Source organism: Zootoca vivipara, chromosome 15 (assembly GCF_963506605.1).
Source record: "Zootoca vivipara chromosome 15, rZooViv1.1, whole genome shotgun sequence".
In the NCBI taxonomy this organism is placed as follows: Eukaryota; Metazoa; Chordata; class Lepidosauria; order Squamata; family Lacertidae; genus Zootoca; species Zootoca vivipara.
The window spans coordinates 23405607-23423990 of NC_083290.1; the positions used below are offsets into that span (position 1 = coordinate 23405607).

An 18384-nucleotide genomic window follows, 5' to 3' on the forward strand; every position below is an offset into this window, starting at 1 on the left:
CGCTTACAGCAATTTTCCTTCTCAATCCATTCCGTGCTGAGAATTCCAAAGGAGCGGCAGGCCTCCCCATAGGCTGCCAGAGAGCCACAGAGCTGGTACTTCTTCTGGTTGTAGCAGCCGTCGAGAAAGCAGGATTCATAGAAGGGCATTGGGTCCAGCAGCCCGTAACAAGGCTGGAAGAAGCCTTTCATGTCAGTAAGTTTGAGGCAGTAGCTGTCGCTCTGCAGGACCTGGATCTGCACGTTGTCGCAGGTGGCAGCGTACTGAGCGTATTGAAGCTCATTGCAGCTGGAATCACAAAAACCACAAAAGACTGCAGAATACTGAAGATGTGGAAAGGTGTACAAGAAGCACGGGGAAGAGCACAGTGGTGGAAGCTGTATCAGGAAACCATGAGTGTGTGCAGCGAGGCACTAGGGCTAGAGCAGGCATCCCCAAACTTCGGCCCTCCAGATGTTTTGGCCTACAACTCCCATGATCCCTAGCTAACAGGACCAGTGGTCAGGGAACATGGGAATTGTAGTCCAAAACATCTGGAGGGCCGAAGTTTGGGGATGCCTGGGCTAGAGTATGGAACATATTTCTAGGCAGTGAGTAGTCTCCATACAAAAGAGTGGCTCCACTCACCCAGGATGGCCACTGGCTTTTCTCAACAGGAGGGACTATAAAAAGGCTTCCTACGTGGGCTTGGACTTTGCTTGAGCAATAATAGTTTCTGCTGGCTGAGGCTTGTTCCCTGACTTGACCTCCTCACCTCTGATTCCTGGCATGATTCCTAGCTCCCACTTGCTTATGACCCAGCATGTGTGTTGCATGCAGAAGCTGCATCTTCTGGCCCCTGAAAGAACCAAAGCCCACCCTGTCTTATCTTTCATTAAATAGACATTGTCAGCCTTTTAAGATTTTCACTGCAACCAGAAATATCTAAAAGTCTACTTCTTTTTATATAATATATAAAGAGACAAGTGCAGATTGGGATTCTGCAGTCTCCAAACTCTTGTCCCTGCTTTTGCAGCAGGCTCAGGAAATGAGTATTTGTCCTTTACTTCACCTAGAGCAAGGGTGGGGAACCTCAGGGCCTGAGGGGACTGAATGCAGCCGGTCAGAACACACTATCTGGCCCCCAGGACTCTCTTATTGTAGTAGTAGTGGTGGTGGTGGTGGTGGTTTTTCCCTGACGGGACTCGAGACAGCTTACAAATAAAAAGAAGAATCGCTAAAAACATAGAAATAACTATCATTAAAAAACAATTTAACACTGATAGTTTTTAAACTATATACATATCTAAAATCTGTTTAAAACACAGCAATAAATACAACAAGCACCAGCCCTTTAATTAAAAGCAGTTGATTCCCCAAAGCCTGTTGGAACAGTAATGTCTTTGCCTGCTGGCAGAAGGACAGCAAGGAGGGAGCCACTCTAGCTTCTCCAGGGAGGGTGCTCCAAAATCTGGGAGCAGCTACTGAGAAGGCCCTCTTCTGCATCCTTACCAAGCATGCCTGTGAGGGTGATGAGACCAAGAGAAGGGAATCCCCCGAAGATCTCAGAACCTGAGCAGGGTTGTATGAGGAAATGCAGTCTCTCAGACAGCTCAAACCTAAGCCATGTAGGAATTTATAGGTGACAACTAGCCCTTTGATTTGTGCCTGGAAACAGACCACCAGTAGCCAGTGCAGTTGCTCTAGCAAGGGAGTCTAAGCTCCCTACGATCAGCTCCAGCCAACAATCTGGCTGCAGCTATTTGAGCCAGTTGAGGTTTTTGAGCGCTTTGAAAAGTGCAGCCCCACGTAGTGTGTGTTACACCAATCCAAATGAGATGTAACTAAGGCATGGGATGTAACTGTGCCACTGTGGCCAAATCAGACATCTCAAGGAATGGGTGCAGCTGGTGAACTAGCTTTCACTGTGCAAATGCACTCCTGGCCATTCATGCTCAGGGCTGAGTCCAGGACCAGGACCAAACTGCGAACCTGTGTCTTCAGGGGAAGTGTTACCCCATCCAGCACAGGCTGAATCCCTATTCCCTGTTCTGCCTTCCGACTGACCAAGAGCACCTCTATTTTGCCTGGATTAAACTTCAGTTTGTTCACCCTCATCCAGTCCATTACTGATGACAGACGCTGGCTTAGAACCGAGACAGCTGTAGGTGGAAAGGAGAAATAGAACTGAGGTGGAATCTACACACATAGAAAAAATGTTGTGAAAATGTTTTTTAAAAGGGTTTGGGGAAAAAAATACATTGACTTTGCCATAGCTCACTCTCACCACCTAGTGTCACATTTGTATATTGCCCTTTACAACACACTTAAAACGTTTTTTTGTAGCTGTATAGCTGAGTCCTGAGTGTCATCAGCATACTGGTGGCACCGAACCCCAACGACCTCTCCTAGTGATTTTTGTTTAATAGCATGGGGGACAGATCCGAACCCTGAGGGACCCTGCAGGCCAACAGGAGTCCCCCAGCACCACCTTCTGGGTTCACCTCTCCAGGAAGGAACAGAGCCGCTGTAAAACAGTGCCTCCAAGTCCCATCCCATCTCAAACCACACCTCTTCTCCTCAGGCCATGACTTTCATTGGTGCTGCTCCACACCTTTCTCAATTGCTTTTGTCTTTCCCTGCCCTCAATTGCTTTTGCCTGGCTGAAATTTGCAGCCCTTCCCCCAGTCCCCCTGCATCACTCCATGTACCTCTTCTGCATGCCATTCGTCTTCCAGCTCTGTGCCAGGAACACACTGCTCACCACCGGCTTCCCTCGCAAGGTGACATAATCATCTGTGCGATCCCCGTTGAAATTCCCACAAAGGCCACATACTTTATTCTGCAGTCGCTCGCTGATGGCGATTTTGATGACGTTGAAGCCATTGTAATGGATCTGGATATCTGGGCTGGTATCAATGACCAGGAAGCCCTCTATGCTGTAGATTTTGGTTGACAAACCAGTCACAAAGGGGACGCTCACCTGTGTCCCATTCACCTGATCAAGAAATCGAGCAATATTTTATGCTACATCGATGCATCTTTTTCTCTTTTGGCTAACTTATAAAAATGGACAAGATCATATGAAAAATTGTAATGCTCAGTTTTGAAAGGTTAAACTCCTATGTTCAAATTGTGTGTGAGGACTTGATGCCAGTCATCTTCCACAATGAAGACATCAAATTAACCTGATTGGTTTAGCTGAATTTGGGAATGGATAAATTTGAATTTCAGAATTCAGTGTTGCAAATTCCCAACCAGTAACTTCCACAAAAAAGATTGGGACTTTCTGTTAGCAAGGAAAGCCAACTCTTCAGCTAGTGCTAGAGGGGGTTTCAATTTCAGAGGCTGCAGGTTCAGGTCCTAGTTAACAGTCAAGACAAGCACCTAATATTAGCATAAGTATGTCATAACATCAGGATCAGATTTTCTGTACCTAAAGGGTGAGACCATGGACTTCAAGAAAGTGACAGAGTGGAGCAAGGATTCTCCACTGGTGTGTAAGTATCTAGATTGACTTCTCTACACACCCAGGAATCTACTTGGATGTGTCAAGAGCCCCATTTGTACATGAACTCTTGACTGAACACCCCCGCCCCCATGGACCTGCTTACTACCTAGAATAGGATGCTGTGTGTATCATTACTGGAGTCTTGGGATTTAGACAGTTCCTAGGGGACCACCAGCTACCTATGGATTAAATTGCCCCTGATGGCCCTTGTTCTGCTTCCACTGTTAAAGTAGGTGCAGAATGCTTTGGAATACCAGTTGCTGGAAACCACCAGAGGGGGTGGGGCGTCCCATAGGCATCTGGTTGGCTACTATGAGAACAGGATGCTGGGTCTATGGGCCACTGGTTTCATCCAGCAGGCTCTTATGATCTAGCATTCTAAATGAGTCAGTACTGTACCTTGACAGTATTACGATCGCTGATAAGAATCTGTTCTTCATTGATATAGAAGTAAACAGGTGAGATGACTGTCAGGTTTGGGGAAGACCACTTATCAAAATTGATGATGAGCTGGAAGGAGACATCAGGGAGTTTCTGGCAGATTGTGGAGAGGACAAAGGCACAGTTGGCAGGGAAGCGGAGGAAAGCACCATCAAACGTGCGGAACACCCCTCCACCCGCTGCAACGCAGTAGGAACTCTTCTTGCTGAAGCAGCCACGAACTCCATTCCGGAGGGCACACTCCTCGTCCGACTTGCACTGCCGTGGGTCGCACTGAATGAGGTTGCGGCGGAAACAGCGGCAGCGGCGGGTGCAGTCGCTGCTCCAGAAGAGCTGCTTGGGCTGCAGGAAATGAGCAAGGAAGAGAAGGAAGCATAACATGAATGACTTTTCCAAACCCACAGTGGATCCATCCAAAAAGGGTGTGTACAATGAATGCCCAAATCAAAAACGGGAATCCAAAGTGCATGCACTTTTTTCAGCATCTGAGGTTCTGGGTCCGGTTCTGTGCCTGCTAGCTAACAAGTGGGGTGGGTGGGTCTGAGGAGTGATACATTTTCAGTCATGATGCCAACCCTACAGAACACCATACCCAGCAAAGCATGCTGGGTCCCATCATTTAAAGCACATTTCGCCTCCCTCAAAGTGTTCTGGGGATTAGAGTTTGTTAAGGGTGCTGGGAATTGTAGCTCTGGGGGCGGGGGGCGGGGGATAAGCTACAGTTCCCAGGATTCTTTGAGGAAGAGAGTGAACTTTAAATGAATAGTGTGTATTACAGCCATTGTCTGTCAGCCTCCTAGATACGAGATCTGGCTCTTCTGGGAGGCTTTTAGTGGTGGCTGGCTGCCATTTCTGAATGTCCTTCTTGTTGCTGTTGATGAGGTTGTGTCTTCATATTGATTTCATTTCTTTGCTTACTGCTTTGATGGGGTTATGCAGGTTTGCTTCAGTGCTTTTTTGTTTGCTGTTGTGCCATTTTTGTTTAGTATTGTGATGGTCCAGATTGTTTTAATTATACCCACATTGGTAGCTGCTTTGATTTCTTTTGAAGAGAAAGTAGGAGACACATTTTAAAAAGAATCAAATGAAATCGCCCCCCCCCAATTCGGGCAGTCGTCTGTATTAAGACCCCTACCAAGTTTCATCTGTTTGATGTGATATACCTGGATTGAGAAAAAGAAATGATGCTCCCTGGTCAGAAAAAGCAATGTGAGAAATAGATCCCATTCATATTGAGCAACGCTAGCTACAAAACAAGAATTATTTTTGTTGTTGTTACTACTAATAGGTCCAGGGTTCCTTAAGAACTCACAGAGCCCTATATCCCAGCCCGAACACTGAGGGAATCTGGAGAAGTGCTGTTGTCTGCTGTATTATAGAGGCCCAACTGGCCTTCACTAGGAGCTGAGCATTTAGTGTTGCTATTTCCATGCTGCAAAACAATCTTCCAAATATGTATTTGGCAGGCATCCTTACTACGGGCTTTCAAGAATCTCCTGAATACTTTTTTATGCAAGTACACTTGAGCAGTTGCTTAAAATGTCCCTTGAATGGCCAGTCGTTTGTATACTACACTGGTGTTTCAGGAGAGGGCATTATATAAACACTTCTCTTTTCTTTAGGGAAAAAAAATCATCATCATCAGCTCTTCAAGCAGATAGTGGCCTGACCCTAAAACTTGGTTTGGTTTGGTTTCAAGACATTTGCAACAGAACAGGGCTCTGCAGACTCTTGTGCTGATTGACATAGTGTTCCTTGCAACCAGGAGAGGGCAGTCATGCAGTACCTGTTTAAACAGACACCCTAAATGTTGTCAACTGATCTGTGGGTGGCTGAAAACCCACTGGCAGGGACTTTAGGCATTTATCACACTGAAACCTGTTGAATTTGTCTGTGTGTTTCTCCCCAGCATACATTCAGGCATCCCAAAGGGTCGTTTCCTGGAGAATGGCTGCCTATCTGTGATGTGATGCCTGTGTATGCTCCTAAATATGGCCAGAAAATCCTTAAAGTGTGCACTAGTAGGCTTGGCAAAGAGCAGCAGTCATACATACAAAAGATAAACCTCTAAAACACGGGTTATGCTCAGCTGTAACACCAAACTATGGTTTGGCCTTACATGCATGAGCGGAGCCTCATGCTTGTGCATTTTTACTTTCTTTTCCGTTGTTTGCCATTGTGGCTGAGCACAGCAAACTATGGTTCATGCAAAGTACAGTTTGTCCTCAAACCAGGATCCCAATCAAGGAAATAAACAAGGTTTTGTATCCTGGTTTAAGGGCAGGCCATGGTCTGCTGAGAACCTAACAGTAAGTGAAGAAGTTGTGTCATGCAGTGGAAGAAAGAAGTGCCTGAACATGAGGCTCTGTTCGCACACACAATGCCAAACCATGGTATGGTGTTACATCTGAGCGAATCAAGAGTTGTAGGGTGGAAATAGTTCACATTCAATTGACAGCTGTCAACGGCTGAATAATCAAGTGGCATACATACATGCCTGCCCTTAGCCTAACACAATTTCTGAACTATTATAACTGTGGGGAAAAGGTCACTGTTTATTCACCATTCATCCCGATTTGTATGTCCGAAGTTTGCAGGTAGGTTAGACAACACTGGTTATCTACTGAGTTTTCATTCTGATTCATTCGCGGGCAGGTTAGATGACATTGTATCAAGAAAGTGTTTATGCCTTACTTTCTAGTGCATTTTTTCGACACTTTCCTTTTCACATTAAGTCCAATTTTGGGAGGAAGCAGCCAGGTTTGTTGCACAAGAGAATCAGCTTTAATTTGACAACTTGAATTTGCCATTATGTGACTGAATCCCATCTGAAAATAGTGACAGTCTGAAATAAAAGCATTGACACTTGCCTTTCCACCTAATCAGCCTTTTTCTTAGGAACTGGGCATGGGGGATGGGAGAAGGAATAGTAGAATCATAGAGTTGGAAGGGACCATGAGGGTCATTGCAAGACTGGGGGTGGGGGTGGGGAATGTGCCTGTTTGAGTAGTGCCAGAAAAAAAAAAGCACTGCTTCCAACAGGCAAGGGCAAATGAATGAAAGGAGACTCTAGATCACTTCCCTATAAGCTGGCCAAAGCACTGCAAGGTCACCAAGCTTTCCAGTGCTGCTTGCCTCCCCTCCCTTCCTCCAGGTTTGTTTTTACACACAACCTGACTTGTGGGCTTAATTCTGGCCGCCCAAAAAGGCGTGTGAAAAATTCAAAACCAATACTACTTGCCGATACCTTCATCACTTGTAAAAGCAAGGAAATTCAAAGTTACAGTTTCCACAGCAACCTCGCTTCTCTCCTCGTTCCAAACAGAGCTCAACAAATATCCCGTTGACCACCGATGTTTACTTTTGCAGAGGAGCATGCATTACATTCCACCCCTCTTGTTATTAGATTTATAGAATAATTGAGCACATGAGCTTGCTTCTCAGTTGATAAGGGGCTGCAGTAGCCACATTTTAAAAGAAAGCAGGAGAGCAACTGCAGGAAAGGGGAGAGGCAAAGCTGTCTACACGAGCCATTATTCATTGGCAGCCATCCTGCAGTCCGAACTGGCAATACAACAGACCTTGCAAAAGGGTTGCAATTATGACTTTGAAAGAAGAGGTAAAGGGTGCTTTTAAATGTCAAAATAATTCCATAACAAATTCCATAACAATTCTATACCCTTCAACCTTCCACGGGAGACATGTAGGGTTGCTTGAGGAGTTCAGTTTCTAGGAATTTGGATACAAACTGATTGGATCTGCACCTTTTAGGTTGCATTCACATAGTGATTTATTCCCTTTCCCCAGAATTACCTTGCATCTTAATTTCTGTATTATATTTGGGCTTTCAAGTGACTTAATAGTCACTTTTGGAAAACTGAAGGGACATAACATGTTTAGCACTCACTTCCATGTTATTTGAGTCAGAAAAAAGTCAATTTGCAGACCCTTTACACTGGAAAATCGCAGGAGCAGAGTAAGGAAATCTGGGGTGATATGCAGGCACAGTTCTTCCCTGTTCTTTTCATGGGGGAATCATGGGGGAGCAGAAGGCACTGGTGTGGATGAAATTTAGCACAGCGTGCCAGTGTATTGCTCAGCAAGGCACAGTTCCATAATGCAACAGGTACTGCAGTGGGAAAAGGAACATTAAAAATGAGCTAGAAGTGCTAGCATTATAATCGGGAAATAAAAACATTATTCTCCACATTTGAATGTGTGGATCGGAATGTAATTATCCTGATGTTGGAATTTCTTTTCTTTCTTTCTTTTTTATGATTTTTATTAAGTTTCCAAACATAAACAGTTAAACATTTCGTATGCAATTATGTACAATTAATCATTATGTACAATACATCAAGATATAGTAAAAAATAAATAAATACAAAAATACAACTGCTACCACCACTTCCCCTACCCCACATCCTTCAATATCAACTTCTTTTTCCGCTTCTTATTTTATCAGTTCTGTCGAACTTAGCTTCCTCCTCCTTTCACATCTGGTTTTTTATTTTCATCTCCTCACTTTTCTGCTCATTTCATTATTTCTATACATTTTCTCATTTGTCTTTATCTCCGTTGTACCCCTTTAATTTAACCAATTGTAGGTATTATGTCAAGCCAATTAGTGTTATTGTTGGCTTGTAGTATACTTTCAGATATTCTCTAAATTTATTCCACTCTTTTTGAGATTTCTGGTTTTTTTGTTCTCTCACTCTTCCAGTCATCATGGCCAGTTCTATATACTCTACCATTTTTATGGAATCTCTTTTCTTGTAACTTGGACCCAAATCATGTGCTCTTATCACACAACAGGCTGCCAATGAACATGCATTTCTAAGCATGTGCGCTAGATGCAAGAAGAACCTGCCTCTGACCCAGAGATGTAACTTGAGTTGGAAGCTCAGCTCTGAAGACTGGCAAAAACTCTAGCAACTCGCACTGCCAAAATCTTTACAAGGCATCAGCACACAGCAAAAATAGAGACGAACAGGGATAGTGATTTATCAGGACTGGTGTTAAAAAAATGAGGGCTGTCACAAGCTGGAACTATGGGCACCACTGAAATGCTACACATTCATTCATTATCCCCAAAACAAAACAAGGAGCCTCCATTCTAGTCTCTGATTGTGCTCCTGTCTCACTCATTTACAGTATTTTTTTTCAGATCAGTGAATTCAAAGCCTAAAAATCTCTTTTCTCCTGAATTTATATCGTTCATTGATATTAACTAGGAGTAAATTCTTGGGATTCAGTAGTCACACTGGCATAAGCAACAGGGAAGGATCTCCCTCTTGGTTCATGCAAACGAGGTCATCAAATTAAAGTTTAATTTTGTCGTATTCCCCCGCACCCCACCATGCAAAAGCAAGTCTGGAAACTCAGCCTCATTACAGGGAATTTGTCATTCCATTGTGTGGATTAAACTGATTAATATTACATAACGCACAGAACTAAGCCACTAAATGCACCACCGTTGTTCATTATTTCAGGATCACGCTGTAAGGAGACCGAAAGCTGACAGCAATGCAAACTAGCATAGCAGAGAGAGAAAGAAAGAAAGAAAGAGAGAGAAACGGCTGCCTGCAGCACCCGCAAATTATCTATGAGGAAATTTCACCCTTCTGAAGGAGTGCGAGCGAGTTCCCAAGGGCATTGTGTTTACATCCCCCAAAATCAAGCTATTAAGGCAGAGACATTGTCAGACGCAACGACGGCAGATAGAGAGCATTCCATCTCCATCCTCTGGTTTCTTCTCATTTGGAAACCATTTACAATCCAATCCCACAGGCGGCTTAGGGTAGAAAAACACCATAATTTGCAGTGTGCGATTTCAAATTCTACAGCTGGTTTTTATTTTTTATTTTTTTTGTCATTGTTGCTGCTGCTTGGAAGAATATAGATGAGGAGAGCTCCTTGAAGAAACCCTCGTTTTTATGCAACACTTATGACAGCATGGAAGCATCAGAGCCCGCACTAAAACAGAGAGCCCCCCCCCCAATTCCTCCTTAAAGCAACATGAACCATGAAAACTGTGCTTTGGATTTGCTAACACATGTTTTAAAAATGAATCTTGATGAATGCAAAGGAGCTTTTGAGCAGGATCTCGCTTCATTCTTATATCCCCTTTGGATATTTTAAGCCTGATCCTCATGGAAAATTCATCCAAGTCACAGAAAGAATATAATACGTATATGCATTTTTAATTGTTTTTTTTAAAAAACAACAACAACATCCATGCGAGCAAACACTCCGAATTTCAATTTAGAAGTAGTCTGAATTTCTAAGATGAGTTTTGCCTTAACAAGAGAGATTATCTGAGTCCACCAAAACATAGACGATGCCAGACAAGGTAAAAAGAAAGTGAAAAACTTCCTCCCCATTCAGATAAGTAGCATCCCCACCACCACCACATTGGCAGGTCCCTGACCCTGGGGTTATTTGAAGGAAAGACACTTTGCCATCCTGCAAGGTGCTTTTCTTCACCATCAGTCAATATTTTTAAAAAGAGCCGATCCCTATTGCTCACCTCCAACTGATACGGAACTAGGGTGGGGAATAGCACTCTTAAGCCCATCGAAATCAATATAACATACTTCAAAGAAAATATTTGTCGGATAAGAAAGCTAATGTGAAACATGCCACTATTCCTAAATTTTAACCTGAGAACATAAAGAAGAGCCTGCTGGTTGAGTCCAATGGCCCATCTAGTTCACCATGCTGTTCTCATAGGGGCAAACCAGATCTGCCTGTGGGAAACATGAAAACAGGATTCGAACACAAAGCACTCTCATTTCCAGCAAGTGGTATTCAGAAACATTACTGCCTCCAGCAAGGGGTGCCAACTTGAACAAAATATTGTGGGAAGCCCAAGTAAGCCCTGCCCTGCATAATCAATCACATGACAGAGTGCACACCATTTGAATGGCAATGTCCATCAACTTTGGGGGCCCCCAGCCCTCTCAAATATTTTATTGGGGGGGGGGGTAGACCCCTCAGCCTCTAGGAGTTGGCTCCTGTGCTTCCAACTGTGAAGGCAGATCATAGCCAACGTGGCTAGAAGCCTCCTTATATTCTTATGACTAAGAAGATGCTCACAAAACAATTGAGAAGCCCTGGGAGCCGCCATTTTGGAATTGGTGCCTTACCTCGTAATATTTGCCGTCGGAATAGCAGCCACAGTTGTGAGGCAGGATGCAGCTCTTGCCGTTGAGGACGTAGCCCGCATCACACTGGCACCCTTCGACACAATAATGGTTGCAGTCACTTTTCAGCCGGATGGCAGCGCAGCGGGGTTGGCACACACTCACACAACTCTCGTAGTGGCTGTTGGGAGGGCAGCTGACGGCTGGAAGAAAAGAAGAAAAAATTCTTAACACGGCAACACACCCCTGCCTGATGGTCAAACTTCAATGTTCCCCTCGCATGCACACCAGAAGACCCAGTATGACCAAGGGGCGGAGAGGGCCGCGTCTCTTTGTAATTCCCAGAGAATGCATTGCCTCTGTCCTTGAAACCAAGTGGGAGAAGCTTTGCTCAGCACTATTGCCCCCAACAAGGAACCTGAAATATATGGGGGGTGGATTCCCACCATCTTCCTCATGCTCCCTCGAAAATTCAGTGCTGCAGTTGCCACCAAGGAAAAGACTAAGCCAAAAGGAGTGCTTCCTTTTCTCCCTCTCCAACTGATAAAGACAATACTTATTGAGAGACAGCAAAAGGGGAGGAGATCTGCATGGCACATTGGCTCCAGACCCTTTACTGTCAAACGATGAGAAAGAGACGCAAGCATAGCCTGAGAATAGGCACAGGTGAGTTGAGCAAAGGTTCTGCAGAGCCTGGAGGTAAGCCACTATTATTATTATTATTATTATTATTATTATTATTATTATTATTATTAGGTGGACCCCTGTGAGATCAGAGAGTTGGCCTGGGTAGGCTTTTTGTCTGACCTTCTGTAGTGAGGAGAGGCAGTCCTACCATGGAGCAGCCACCTAATACCTAAATGGGAACTGCAATGAAGAAGGCTCTGTTCTGAACAAAAGAAAATCTGGAGATCTGAAGAGAGGGGCGAAGGAAAAGCACCCGGTGCGAGGTGTTGGGTAGGGCAAACCACCCAGCAGCGCATGTGTGGCGCCGCTATGTACGGTGCATGTATGGCACCGCTATGTACGATGTATGCGCAGTGGCACCGATACCGCCACTGCCGCTCGAGCGCTGTACAGATGGCGGCGGGATCCTCTGCTCGCAGCTGCAGCAGCGGCGGTGGGATCCTCCGCTTGTGGCTGCAGTGGCATCGAAGGGATCCTCCGTTCGCGGCTGCAGCAGTGCGATGATGGTGGCTTGTGCTGCCGCGCCCGGGGGCGGCAGGGCAAGCCCCCACGGGGTGCCTTCTTGTCACCCCCCTGAGAGATGGCGCCCATATCGGACCGCCTCCCCGCACCTTCCTCCACCACTGGAAACCAGTACGACAGAGACCCCCAAGTCTCACATTGGGCAAACACCTTTCTTCAGCTCCACCGACCAACACAGGAGTCAGCAAATGGCAGTCTTGAGGCCAGATCAAGTCCTTTGAGGGTGCAGTTTGCTTCCTCTGCTATTGTCAACCTGACACAGAAAGGTGGGTAACAGCAGGCCATGGGGGGAGGAGGTTAGACATCTGGCTGCCCACTGGATGCAGCCGCCACTGCTCCTCCAGAGCACCTTTCTGTGCCTCTGAAAAACAACTGTATCCACCCTATGAGAGTCTGAAAAGCCAAGCTACTGCAAACACTCAAAAGATGAAAGGGCAGAATGGAGAACATCCACAAGTCCTCTGCTTCTCCTCCTCTCTCCATCTAACAGCTGCATTCAGGTCCTTGAATTTCAGGAGCAGAGCTGATTTAGGCCATCAATTTGTGAATAGAAAATGATCCAAATTTAATTTTTAAATCTTATTAGTGATGAAAATGACTTTTCAATTGATTTGCCAGACGGTCTGCCTGCCGGAGGAGCTTTGCATCTTCATTTATGAGGAGAGTAATTGAACGGTAGATTGTAATCCTATTGACCACAGAGACAGGCCTCCTTAGAACAAATACGCACTCTTTTGCTCGCATATATAAACTAATAACATTTGCATTTGACAAATGAAGAACAGCTGCCGCTGGGACTGGAGATTTAACCTACATCTTTCCAGAAATGGGTTTGGATGTGCAAGAAAAATACCTTTGCTTATTTAACAGTTCTTCCCTTCTAACTGGGGGCCGGGGGGGGGTACCTGACTCCCCTTCCACCTTGGTGAAGGCACAGGACACCTGGTGTAGGGGGTACATTGGCAGGGGACAATCTGGTAGAATGCTGCAGCTGACTGTCCTTCCTTATGTAGGTTTGTATTCAGTGATGAGGTTGCAGTGGGTTTAAAATTAATTACTATTTCTGCAGTAGAGTCCCTGTCTGCAATGCCCTAGAGCCGCACAGCCAGCGTGAAAGGAGAGCTTTTTAGCCATGGGATGCTCCAAAGCAAAGCATTTGGGAACTCTGAAAACACAAGGTGCTTCAGTTTCAAGAGAATGGTGCAGAACACTCCAAAACATTTGCCCATGTCCGTGCCCAGAAAATACGTCTGGCTGAAAGGCAACACAGAGATATCTGCATCGATCATTGCAATGCATCTCAAATTATTATTATTGTATAATATTAGATGGTTGTGTAATCTTAGGAGGGGTGTGGCTGTGACCCACTTTTGAATTTGCTACTGCACTGCTGGTTGTAGCCAACTAAGTTCTACTGAGAGCAGACCCACCAAAATGAATGATCCTACGTTAGTCATGTTTAGTAACTTCAGTGGGCCTACTCTGTAGCACAACAGGTTGGAAACAAGCAGGTCCCATCTGGAAAGGTTTAGCACAGGCATCCCCAAACTGCGGCCCTCCAGATGTTTTGGCCTACAACTCCCATGATCCCTAGCTAACAGGACCAGTGGTCAGGGATGATGGGAATTGTAGTTCAAAACATCTGGAGGGCCGAAGTTTGGGGATGCCTGGTTTAGCATTTCTCATTACAATTAGGCAGACTGTGCTTGGCTCAGTCCAGTGAGCCACATCTGTCTCCCTCTGTTCCAAGATCCCCCGGAAGCTTACCTTGGAACAGTGAATGGCAGAGGTGGTGGCTTTTTGTGCTCCCAGATCCCAGTGATATGTCTTTTCCTGTCAAGGACCACAAGACCCAGCATCCCTGGCAGTGACAATGGCACTCTGCATGCCACTCACACTGAGAAGGCTATTTCTCCTTCCTGCTGCAAGTAAAGCTTCTAGGCCTTGGAGCAAGGACCACAGTGATAGCAAGTGCTTTGTAAATGTTGGATTAGAATACTCACAAAGTCCCAGTTGTTTTTGGATGAGTCAAATGCATTTATTATTTAGACAGTGCTTCAAAAGCAAAGTGAGTGTATGAAGCTACATATCTGGCCGGTGGCATAGCATGGGGGGCTGGGGGGGGGGCTGTTGCCCCAGGTGCATTTTTTTGAGGGGGTGCAATCAGGAGTGACCCATTTCAGCCTGCAGGGCCAGATGCAAAACTGAATGGAGCAATTAACATGATTTTTTAACCTTTGTACAGCAGACCAGTTACTTAATACACCCCTCTCTATTCTCCAATGAATATCCAATGAAGCACATGTTAGTATCATTTATTTATTTATTTATTTGCTTGCTTGCTTTCCTTCTAATTTTATAACTTTCAGAATCAACACATTTTCATTATTTTTTGTCGCTATTGGTTATTAAATTTATGTCCCACTCTTCCTCCCAAAATAGCCCAGGGGCAACAAACACACAAATGGTTAAACAACTAAAAACAATTGTTATGCAGGTGCAGACTGTGTTATCAGAATCCAAGGACACACTGCAGCCAGGCAAAAATACTCAAGGTTCTGCAAAGCAGAAGCAGTAAGATACCTGGCTGGGGAGAGGCTGTGGCCTGGGAAGATCCCTGAGAGCCAGACAGAGGCTTGGGGGGCTGAACATGACTCCAAGGCCTGAGGTTTCCCACCCCTGCGCTAGAGACTGAAACTGTGACCTTTTGCATGCACACCCATTGATGAGCTAACTGCTGGGGAAAATCTGCCCCACACGGCACTCCAGACAATACAAGGACAACAGCTTCAACTTTTACAGCAGCCAGATCAAGGGCAGGCTGTTAGGAGATGCCACAGCAGGTTTGCAGCAATGAATCCAAGGAATTGCCAAAGTCAAAGTGAGCTTTTGTGCTGAGTTCTTAAATATCTGTCAGATTTAGGGAGCAACCCATAATTCATCCTCTTGTGGCTGCGTTTCCTTTATGAAGCCGGTGACATGAGAGATAATCTTCCGTGACTCTGGTACACATCTCTTTCATGTTGAGGCATTTGTTGAGCTATTCTTTTCCGCTGTCTCCTCTTATCTGTGTCATTTTTATCCAATACTTTCCATTTTGTCATTAGGTGCCCTAATCGGAGTCTCTGCCTCTCTCTGGGAAACCTTGGCACAGAGAAGCTCGCTCTTTTTTTCTTTCTTTCTTTCCATTCCTAGCAATTCACTCATTGTTTCCTTCCTGCAAACCTCAGCATCATGAAACTGTTCTCCATCTTTGATACAACCCGAGCTCCACTTCTGCGTACCTCAGAGGGTCTCGCAAAGATTAACAACAACAACAACAACAACAACAACAATAACAACAACAACAACAACAACCTCTCCATGTAAAGAGCAATCATTAAACGAGGCAAAGAAAACTGAGAGGGAGGTCTGAGGCAGAGCAGAGGAGATTTCAGATGTCTCCCTGAGCAGTTAATCACACTGAATCTGCTGTTGCAAAGTGGACCACAAAGTGACCTGGAACTGGGCAGAAGGATGGCCAGCCATACTGATGAACTGGGGAACAGTGCCAAGCAGCTGACTCTTCAGCACCCAGGGCAAAAGCCTCGTCAGCCAGCTTTGTGCATTTAAAATAAGAATCCATGCCAATGCTCAGGCTCACAGCCTTTGTGAAATCCGAGGCCTGAGAGGTGTCATTAGGGATGAGGGGAGATATCTGATTCAGCTCGCATTTAAAGGCAGATCTGCCCAATTCACGCTTTTGCAGAGCGATGTCCGAATCAAAACACAGTCATCCTTTGACTTTTGCATTTATCCGAACCTTGCCGTGCATGTCTCCAGCCTAGTAATATACGCAAACATGCATCAGCTAGGGTCAACTTACCGAGGACAGAGGACAAAATTGTATGGTACTAGGGGAAACTGCTTTGTGAAAATAACGTGTATGTTAGGCCAAAATGCATAGGAAAATCTGCACTGAAATGTGGATGAATTTTCAAAAATGGATGTAGAAATGTGGGGAACTGAATTTATGTTTTTATATGTGTTGGAAGCTGCCCAGAGTGGTTGGGGCAACCCAGCCAGATTGGGGGAGGGGGGTATAAATAATAAAATTATTATAATTATTATTATTAAGATGGGAAATATGAGAAATAGCAAGAACCCGAAATTGACAAATCCATCATTTCCTTTGCTTAAAGTGGAGACTCGACCCCTGCACAACACCAAGCTTTGGCCAGTGAGGAGGTGGGTGACAGATAGACTAGCCAGGAAGCTTCTTACCAACTACAGCCTAGATTATGACCCCCTATAAAAGCTTCCATGTCAAGATTTCTGTCTTGCCTGGGCAATAAGACTCTTCTCTGCCATTGTTTCCAATGACAAATCATTCCTCTCTTTGTTTTTGCCTGGCCCACCCCTTCCTTTTAGCATGAGGTGAGGAACCTCTGCCCCTTCAGATCTTGCTGGACTACAACTCCCTTCGTTGTTGACCATTGGCCGTGCAAGTTGGGACATCTCAAGGGCCACAGATTAGCAGGAGCTATGGCTAACAACACACAGCCAGCTATTTTTGAAGCTGTTAGAACAGGAAAGGAAATTGGACCTAAGTGTGGTGTTGAGACTCGAGATCTAGACACTTGCTTACTTAGAACCAGGCCTAGTCCTAGTCAGGTTACTTTTAGACATAGTAACATAAGAAGCTGCCTTATATCACATCAGACTGTTTCTCCCTACACTAGGGTGCTCTATTCTGATCGGCACTGGCTCTCCAGGACCTCAGACAGAATCATTCCCATCACCTGCTGACTTGATCCTTTCAACTGAAGCCAGTGTGGTTAGAGTGTCAGACTAGGACCCAGGAGACTAGGGTGCAAATTCCCAGTCAGCCATGAAGCTCAGTGAGTGACCTTGAGCCAGTCACTGCCTCTCAACCTAAAATATCCCACAGGGTTGTTGTGAGATTAATTGAGGAGGAGCAGAACCAGGTACACCACTTTGAGCTCCTTGGAGAGAAAGGTGGTGGGGTGTGAATGCAAGAAACAGATAATAAACTGGGACCTTCTGTGTGCAAAATGCGTGCTCTACCCCTGAGCTACGATCGCCTCCCCAAATTTACTTTAAGAAGAAAGTACCCCCTTAAAAACAACAACCCAGAAATATCCCTGTTAAACATCAGTGGAGCTGCTGGAGATGGAACAAAAGGACAGTTTTCATGAACAACGACAGAGATTAAAACAGGCTCAGCTCACAGCACAAGGTGAAGTTTCTCCAGCCGGTTACAGCAATCCCCTGGGTCTGGCAGGTGCTGGCGTAGTTCTGCAGCCAGCTGCAAGCGGTTTGCACTGCGCCACCATCGATGCAGGTGTCAAACAGGCAGTTCTTGTAGAAGAAGGTGGGGTTGACTTTGCTGTGGCACCTGGAGAAGACGCCGCTCTTGCTGGGGATCAAGCTGCACAGCTGCTGGGGCTTCCAGAAGCCTTCCACCTTACGGCAGGCAGGGCACCTGTCACCACAGCCAACCTGGCAAAAGGGGTCCCTCTTGGCCCAACTGTGGCCAAACTCATTGATGCTAGAGACGGCAACGCCACCTGAGGTCTGGAGGTCGTCGTCAGGGTTGCTGTTGTATCGCCCACAGAGGCCGTACGTGTTGTTCTGAAGGCTCCGTGGGACGGTGACGGAGAGGAAGGTTTTCCAGTCATAGACGACCTTCAACCCAAAGTCGGTCTCCACGACAATGTGGAAACCAAAGGCAAAGATGTTAACTTTCCCTTGTCCAAGCTTCAAGGGTAGGTAAAGGCGCTCATTGTTGATCTGCAAAGAGATGCAGTGAAGTTAGCTAGTGACCAAGACAACTGGCACCACCATTCTCATTCTGCATTTATTAGCAAATAACCATTTAGTGTGGCAGCACCCACACTTTGGAACTCCCTGCCTATCGACATGAGGCAAGTGCCTTCCTCCCCTCCCCTTCCCGGCATCCACTAAAAACATTTTTGCTTAGGCTAGCCTCTCTAGAAGCATAGAATGTTGACTTCTTTTAATCCAATGTTTAGTTTATCGTTGACTTTAATCTCTCTTTTTTTTTGAACAATCCAAATTGTTTTTTTAACTGTTTTT

The 18384-nt window shown here is 45.4% G+C and overlaps 1 protein-coding gene across 1 annotated transcript in view; it reads right to left on the reverse strand.

The window, feature by feature from the left end:
• TECTA (tectorin alpha) overlaps positions 1 to 18384 on the reverse strand; it is a 70860-nt gene that overhangs the window by 9896 nt on the left and 42580 nt on the right. Inside the window, exons 10-14 of the mRNA XM_060268588.1 lie at positions 17517 to 18078; positions 11080 to 11279; positions 3890 to 4273; positions 2691 to 2977; positions 8 to 288 (exon numbers count right to left, since the gene is read on the reverse strand). Coding sequence (XP_060124571.1) covers positions 8 to 288; positions 2691 to 2977; positions 3890 to 4273; positions 11080 to 11279; positions 17517 to 18078 — 1714 coding nt within the window. The remainder of the gene's footprint in view (positions 1 to 7; positions 289 to 2690; positions 2978 to 3889; positions 4274 to 11079; positions 11280 to 17516; positions 18079 to 18384) is intronic.